Source organism: Nilaparvata lugens, unplaced genomic scaffold, assembly GCF_014356525.2.
Source record: "Nilaparvata lugens isolate BPH unplaced genomic scaffold, ASM1435652v1 scaffold8209, whole genome shotgun sequence".
NCBI lineage: Eukaryota > Metazoa > Arthropoda > Insecta > Hemiptera > Delphacidae > Nilaparvata > Nilaparvata lugens.
This window is the reverse complement of record NW_024093957.1, coordinates 1056-9311: the sequence shown is the minus strand read 5'-3', so window position 1 is coordinate 9311 and position 8256 is coordinate 1056. Positions and strand designations below refer to the sequence as shown.

At 32.0% G+C, this 8256-nt stretch overlaps 1 protein-coding gene across 1 annotated transcript; it reads right to left on the bottom strand.

Moving 5' to 3' along the window:
• Positions 1-404: 404 nt before the first annotated feature.
• On the bottom strand, positions 405-7801 carry LOC120349094 (eye-specific diacylglycerol kinase-like; the record flags this gene model as incomplete). Its single annotated transcript, XM_039419048.1, has 5 exons — positions 405-480; positions 2480-2702; positions 5053-5181; positions 6451-6548; positions 7503-7801. Coding segments are annotated over 5 exons (816 nt in total), but the record flags the coding sequence as incomplete, so codon positions are not given.
• Positions 7802-8256: the final 455 nt, after the last annotated feature.

The following is an 8256-nucleotide window of genomic DNA, read 5'->3' as shown; positions in this document are numbered from 1 at the left end:
TTTTAAAAGTCAACTCAATTAAATCAGGAAAATTTGGAAATTATTATGGGAGAATGTTTAGGGAAAATAGGGAAAAACTTTTGAAAAGTTTAGGTAGGTTGAAGGTAATCAGAGAATAAATAGGAAACTGTTTTATTAGTTATTGTTGATATGTAGTTTTGAAAGTTGATGAGTAGTTTGGCATGAGATGTTTAAACTAAATAATTAGGTATGTAGATTAAAATTGAAATGATGATCAAATCATTGGGAATTTGTATAAAAATAAGTTGATTGAGATGAGGTTGTTAAGTCCCCTTATCAGTAATGTATTCTCGAAAGGTGAATCAGTTTTATTATTGGAGATATTTTTTTTTAGGGTGATTTCTGCGGTAGGCATGCGTAGTGATAGTGTAAAGATCCGTTGTGTTGGCCGATCAACACCAGACAGGACCATAAGACACAGTAGTGGCTTTAGCACCCACCTTTAATCGATCTCCGTAACTAAAATACGTACAAAACACAAATTTTAAAATACAGTTTAAAAAAATTGAATTTAAAAAGCAGACAAAAGCTTTAAAAAATGGAAGAGAAATATAAAAAATAGCTATGTATTATTCAGGTATTTCCAAAAAATTAAAGAGGATTCGTTCTGAAAAAGCTATCTATTTCTGATGGGATGTGATTAATTTTATAAGTTTCAAAAAAAATTTAAAAATCAAAAGAAATAACTATATTTAGCCAATGAGAAAATATAGCATTATGTTATATTTTCTATATGATAGAGCATAATCCAGGTACTGGATACAGTTTCAAAGACATGTAGAGAGTTTCTCAAAATAAGCAAGTAACTATTTTTAATGGGATGTTTCTAATTGATTTTATTTAGAAGGATGAAGCCTTAGTAATTGGTAATTTATTGAGATATTATAATTGTGGAATGTGAATAGTCTCAATAGATCCTTGCAAGGTTTTCAAAATTGATGTATTGGGTAAAGAAGACAGGATGGATTTTCTTTCTGTTGCCTTCATTGATATGGTTATTATTCATCTTTGTTACTGGATTATAAACCTAATGTACTTCAAGAGGGTACTACAGTTAATAGAGAGATTTATTGAACCTACAAGTTAAGAGCCATCTACACTTGAAGAATAATGCAAATCAGTGAACTTACGCAATGAATTTCGCAATGAATCGAAATGATTTCTATCGAGTCATAGTAATTTCACTGATTTGCATTAATATGAATCAGTAATACCAGTAGCTGAAATAGAGTTTGCTTTAATTGAGGGGATCTTTCGTGAAATGGCATATAAATATACAAGTAGTAGGTTGGAAGGTCTTATTAGATTTAATTGGGAGTAAACCGATTTATGAAACATTATTCATATTATACAAATATTATTATTATCAATATTAATACAAACTACTAGTTGCAAGGCTTTGAGGTAAGAAAGTTATGATTATTAGTTGAATTGATTTATTATTAGAATTTTTAATCTCTAGGAAATTTGGATATCGGATTCCACACTCTACAAGAAGGACAATTCAGATCGAGAGTCAATTCATTCACTACGAGAAGAAATGTCAAGATTGTATGGAGAGAGGGAAAAATTCTATAGGCTATATTTGTGTGCAAAATCAATATAAAACATTCTAAACTGTGCATTGCTGCAGCTAATAGATTAGAGAATAATTATCTGAAAGCTTTCAAATCTAATAATTCCATTTCTATTGGTAGAAAAAGTGCTCTGGAAGAACAAATAGTATTACAGAAGATGAGAGAGGAATAGATTTGTCTAAATTTGTAATGTTGATAACAAAGATATTCATTAATTGAATTTAACGATTGCTTCAAGAGTAGGAAAAAAGAGATCGACAGTAGAAGGATAGAGATTTGATTGAGATGATTGTCATAATTTTGACTCGAAAAAGAACATTGGATACCTAGTGTTGGTAACAAAGATATTTATTAACTAAATTTAACAATTGTTCCAAGTGTAGGAAGGAAGAAATCGAGGGTAGAAGGATAGAGATTTGATTGAGATTGTTATAAATTTGACTTGAACGAAAATATTTGAAACCTGAAAATCTCAATCAAGAAAGAAGAAATCAATCTATTGAGGTAAAAGGGTATGCTATCTAGAAAGCAAGATTAGAAATATGAAGTAGGATATATTAGATTGCTTGGAAATTATTAGGCTATTACTATAACTATTTGATCAATTCCTATCCTTTCAACCTCACAGGACTTATTATGTGCACAGGACTATCAATCTATCATTCTCAATCAAGAGAAGGCAGAAATGAATATTAAGAGAAAGAGAGAGATACTATATATATTCATTTATAAAACAAGATTAGAACAGTAGGAGAACTATGAGGAAGTTTGGAATACCAAACTCTGGGAAAAAGTTTTAAAAAGTACGAGAGAGTTTTAAATTGTAGAAATTTTGAAATAGTAGGAGAAAGTTCAAAATAGTAGGAGAATGTTTGCAATACCTTAGTTCAGGCGTAGTCTGGTCTCCGAGCAAACTGCTGGGCGACTGATGGTTTGAATTTGAACTGGGCGCGGGAAAACCGGAGTTTGAATTTGGCGGGTCATCGTCTGGCGTCTGCGCAGTAACCGTATCCAGAATGTAGAGCATCTCATTGGCTATATCGGTCAGATAGTGGAGATGTTCCTGCGCGCGGTCCACACGGAAGAAACGTTCGGCTGTACACGCTAGAAATTATAAACAAATATGTTTTATTGTCAATAAATGAATAAATAATAATTATTATTCAACAAATATAGCAACCTACCATCTATTACCAACTAATAGAAATAATGTTATGTGTTATATAAATGTGAACATGAGTTTTTATTTATTTAATCATACAAAATTACACAACTTAAGAAAAGTACGACAGGCTAACTTATGCCCAAAACGCTTCCAATTCTAATTTATACAACAGTTCAAATGAAGCTAGTGAATAGTGCAGCAAATGTAGTGTTGAATAGAGATTAGTAACTAAATGCGTAACAACCAAATCAAGTTTCTAGAAATTCCAAAAATGTTGTATGTGATTGATTCAAAAAGAAATAATGCGATTCACATGATCACGTTTTTACCTTGAATCAAAAAACAAAATAGAAGTTTGGTTAACTTATATCAACACAGTAAAGACTAGTTGAATATGCCTGCCAGCTTGTTTCAAGAAAGTACCTAGTCTTTTTTCCATTAGGGCTACTCTTGAATATAAATAGAAATAAAAAGTCTGAGTACCCTTTTTAAAATTGTCCATTTACAACATGTTTCGGTCTTTTTATATTTTAAAAAGGGTACTTAGATTTCAATTTTTATTTATATTCAAGAAAATATTCTGATAAATATGTAATTTAGAATCTTGAAACCCAGTTTTGTATTCTAGAATGTGCCACTATTATATTTACTTTCCTCCACCTACTGTCTAAAGTACTTACTTTACTCCCTGAAACCTAATACTAAAGTGTCACTCTCGGTAGTAAAAAAACAGAAAAAATCCTAGGGAGTAAAAGTGACTCCATTTAAATAACATGGGGAGCATCTCTATTTTGAAACTTACATTGTAATAGGTTAGAAGGTCTAAGCTCAGATGAGAAAGCATAATAGAGGTGTCTGTCATTGAGTCAACTGAATTCAATACCACAACCAGAAATTTGATCAACTCATGAAATATATGTTTGAATGATAATTATTATATTCTTAATATTAGTAGACGATAGAAATTTATACAATTTTTAAAATATTTTATTCTATTCAAAATACCAGCCGACAAATATTTTTGATCTGCAATTCAAATCTGAACCGCGTGATCTGTAGTCAGCCATTTTTGGTAGCTTCTCAGCTGATATAATTGTTACAAATTTTGCCGATAGATAGCGCAATCGGCAGTGCCAATCAGACGACCGGTTTTTAGGTTTTAGATTTAGGTTATGTTGTTAGGAATACGTAACCAATACGTAAGTTATTAGAATGATTTTATTTGCAGTTTCTATAAAAAAATGTAGATGGAGGAAAAATTTTGTGTACATCACGAGCGAAAAATACTTTTTCTCCCTCAGGAAAATTGCTGCCCTCGGCTTCGCCTCAGGCTTCAAACTTTTTCCCACAGGGAGAAAAAGTCGTACTTTTCACTCTAGATATACAAATAACTATCACCTGTTCACTTCCAATTTGTTCACTGTACCACCTAATAGTTCGTTCACTTTACCCAATGTTAACTTTACCACTAAGAATAGTTAGTTTTACTTCAAAATATACTTTATTGTTGGTACAACTTTGATACGTGCCTCTCATTATACGAGGGAAAAGTGAAGAAATAAGAAACAGTAGCTAGAAGTGTAGAGTTTAGACCGTACTAGAGTAGTAAACTGGACTACCAGAAAACTTGATTTTTTTCAGTTTAAGAGACAATCGTGATTATTTGAAATAATAATTGCAGTTTAGAGACAAGGTTATCAGAAACAATTCCAAATATTGTCAATTGTATATTGTTACCTCAAATTGTTACAGTCACAACAATAATACGTCTATCATTACCCTCAGCTATTTTCAAGGATAAGGTTGACAGCCTTAATACAAAAGAATATGACATTTCCTTGATTTCAAATGAGCTCGATTGGTCACTAAAGCAGTTATAAAATTGTAATAGTTTTAAGCTGTTTATCGCAACTATTAATATAGCTTATCGTTAGAACTACGCACAGGTCTCACAATTCACAGATTATTTGTCAAATATTGTCAATTATTCATTTTTCATCTTCTCACAAAATAATATTTTCTAATAAGTAGAATGAATAATGCACACTACTAACAAATTATTATTTTTGATTATACAGAGTGCCTCAAATCGATGACAGATAGTGCTTCACTCTCCGTTCATTCTTTGCAGAGTTAGAAATTTTCAAAGTTGTGGTATTCTTTTTGAATCACGGTGTATTATAACAAAGTTAGTTTAAAAAAATATTTTATTCATATTATATTAAGACAGTAGGCTGAATATCTTCAAATTTTGTCATTAATATACTTTCAACAATAATTATCACTTACAATCGACAAAACACCAATCAGGAGACAGTTTTGGCTGATCAGTTTTCGACTCTTGCAGTTTATTGACCATTTGCCGCACCTGCTCCAAGTCTGAGACTGGGTTCACCTCGATTGAACCCATTGTAATCGCTGTGGGAAATGAATATTAGAATTATCAGCAAAAAATTAAATCAAAATCCAATCATATCGTATGAAATCGTATTATTCAAAAAGCATAATCAGAAGGGTAAAAAATACATACAGAGTGGAAATTTTCTAAATTTATAATGAAGTCGAATTTAAAATTGAAATATCGCAATAGAATTCATAGATCAATGTTTAGATTATTAGCCAGGACCTCCTAAATAGGTATTTAGGAGGTCCTGGCTTAGCTCTAGGGACAAACTAATTCCACTAGATCGCTCCAGCTGTACTATTCACTTGCTGCCCGAGCATAGCAGGCGTAAAACTGTGCTTTAAAGGTACACATACCAGCGGCTATTATTGTGTCTATAGAAGAAGTTTGAGCATCAACTTTATTCACCAAGAACAGCGCTACAAGTTGCTATGAATTTGAAGCCTATAGAACGAACATTGAATGTGAAAAAGGAGTTCAAAATGCATAAAAATTTGATTTTTTTTAGATTCTCAAAAACAAAGTTAACGTAATTTTTGTTATATTGAAGAGGAGACTTGCATATTTTTCTCAAAATTTTCTGACCAATAGTTTTTGTAGGGTATGTGTATCATCAGCCTCAAAAAAGTAACATTTGAAGCTCCATTGTTAGCTAACAGAAGCTGATAAAAATATTTCAATTGCATAATATGTCCTAAGAACCTGTCCAATAGATAAGAAAAAGAAAAAAATTCTGAAAAAAATTATTGAATGCACAACCTTAATGCATTTCTTTATAAATTTCATGAAGTGAAGAAAACATAACCCATTTTATGTGATATTATAATGAATCTCAATTCGGGGGAGGAACAGTTTGGGCTGTGCCTGTTGATCCACCACCAAATTATTTAAAAGAAATAATTGTGTATCGTTTAATCAATAAAAGAATGTTGGTGATAAATTAGTGGCCAGGAATTATTAATTGTTTATTGACACAATATTCACAGTCCGGGAGTCCGGTCCCACAAGGTGTCAAACTATCATATAAACTAAAAAACTTCTTTAAGAAACAGTGAACAAAATATTCTCAAGTACATTAAGTTGTTTGTAAATGATAAATAAATAGATAATAAAATAAATAAATACAATTCAATTCTCTAATAAATATTCAGAGGATTCAAATAGGAACATTCCACTATGAATTATGTTGTATTTATTAATGTTAAGGCTTAAAGATATAATATCAAATAACGCAACCATATTCCTATAATTCATATAAGTTGTATTGTCTTGGTTTTACATACCAGCTTGTTTGAGTAATTCTTTATCGTAATGGTGTTGCTCATAGTCAGCCATATTGATCCTCTGCACTGTGACTTTCAGTTGTTCTAATGTAGCTTGCCTGTTGGAAAGAAATTGGAAAATTTTTAGAAGATTCCACACAGGACAAAGAATTATAATAGCATTGAATGTAAGAGCTAGAAGACTTCTTCGAATTTTTGCACGAAAAAATTTAAAATTTATTCATAATAGGTACACAATGAATCCATAATATTACCATTTCTTTATATTTAAAATTTAAAAGCTAGTACCAATTTAGTTTTGAAGATATACCAGTTTCGGACAATTATGTCATTATCAAAGTGTCTAAATTGATTATTATTGGAAAGTGAATAAATATCCTAATTTATTATTTATTTATTTAGCGTATGGCAGATACACAACAAATATTATAGCTCATGAGTGTCAAATGCCTATATATACACTGAATATTTCCAAATTCTTTGAGATGTTGTGTAGTTTTCGGTCAGGAGAACATAAGTTTGTCTGACCGCCATCATTTACTAATCCATTTAGCGTTACCCAATCTGCACCATGTAGGCGAACTAGCATTACACATTATCAATATCAGTATCAAAATTTGGGTTTAGAATAGTTTTGGGCAGTGCCTGTTATTCTTTCCCAATCATATTTATATTATTTGTAATTGTATCCACGAATGAATAAATATAAATATATATTGTGCCGTTCATATACACTCTTACCCGGTCAAAACAGAAAAATCGACAATAATCGACAGTAATCGGCATGAGATAACAGTAAAAGTTGTGACCTAAACGCCCTATACCATGGGATATCTACTTATGCTATTGTTCCTCTATGATATTAGCCTTTCCACTTGCAACTTGCATGCCTCTCCGTCCACCTGCAGCAACTGATTTAAGTAGGATATCGCCTCTTCAATATCTTGAATTTTGAAAGACCTTACAATCTCTACAAGAGTAATCCAGGTAGGCAGCTATCCTTTTAGATCTTGGAAAGATTGGAGAATATTAACTATTTTTGAGGTACTTACGGAATATTAGCCTTGCCACCTCGTCGCTTGGCCAGCATAGGCGCCTTGTTGAGCAGATTCATTGAGATGATGGAAGGCGTCAACTTGCATGCCTCTCCGTCCACTTGCATGGGGATTGTCTTCGTGGTCACTATCTTGGCAGTCTGACACTGGCAAATACTAGTGCCGTGGCCCCCTGCTTGCAGTAAAGGCTGCAAAGACACAAACTCAACATAATTAGTATATTTCGCACCTAGGGCCAAAAATGAGACTTTTCCGGCTCGAAATCGGGTTTTAAGTCCGAGTCCGTAGGCCGAGGACTAGAAAAGATTGAGAGCCGGAAAAAAATTTTTGCCCATGGTGAACGTTATTTTTCGCCACACAGAATAATAAACGATATAATATGAGAATAATTGTTTATTAGGCACTTCCGAAGCAAAACAGGAAGGTCATAGCTCTAGCAAATCTGAGGTAATCTGAATATCCGGAAATTGTCCAACTATTTTTATTTTTTATTCTGATTTGTCTAAATAACCTAGATTATGTTCAATTATGTAAGAGGTTGAGTTTATAGTTTTTATTCTTCCAAATGACAATAAGATGATATTATTATAAATGTTTTGATTCTTGAATAATAAACACAAATAATGAAAAGTTTTGATCAGCTGTTTTAGCACACTTGAAATTTGGCCAATCTGAATGTCAACGTCAACAATGCTTGTTGTCGTTGACTTCGGAAGTTTGGTTAGAAGTTCTATCCTACTCTGAAAATCGA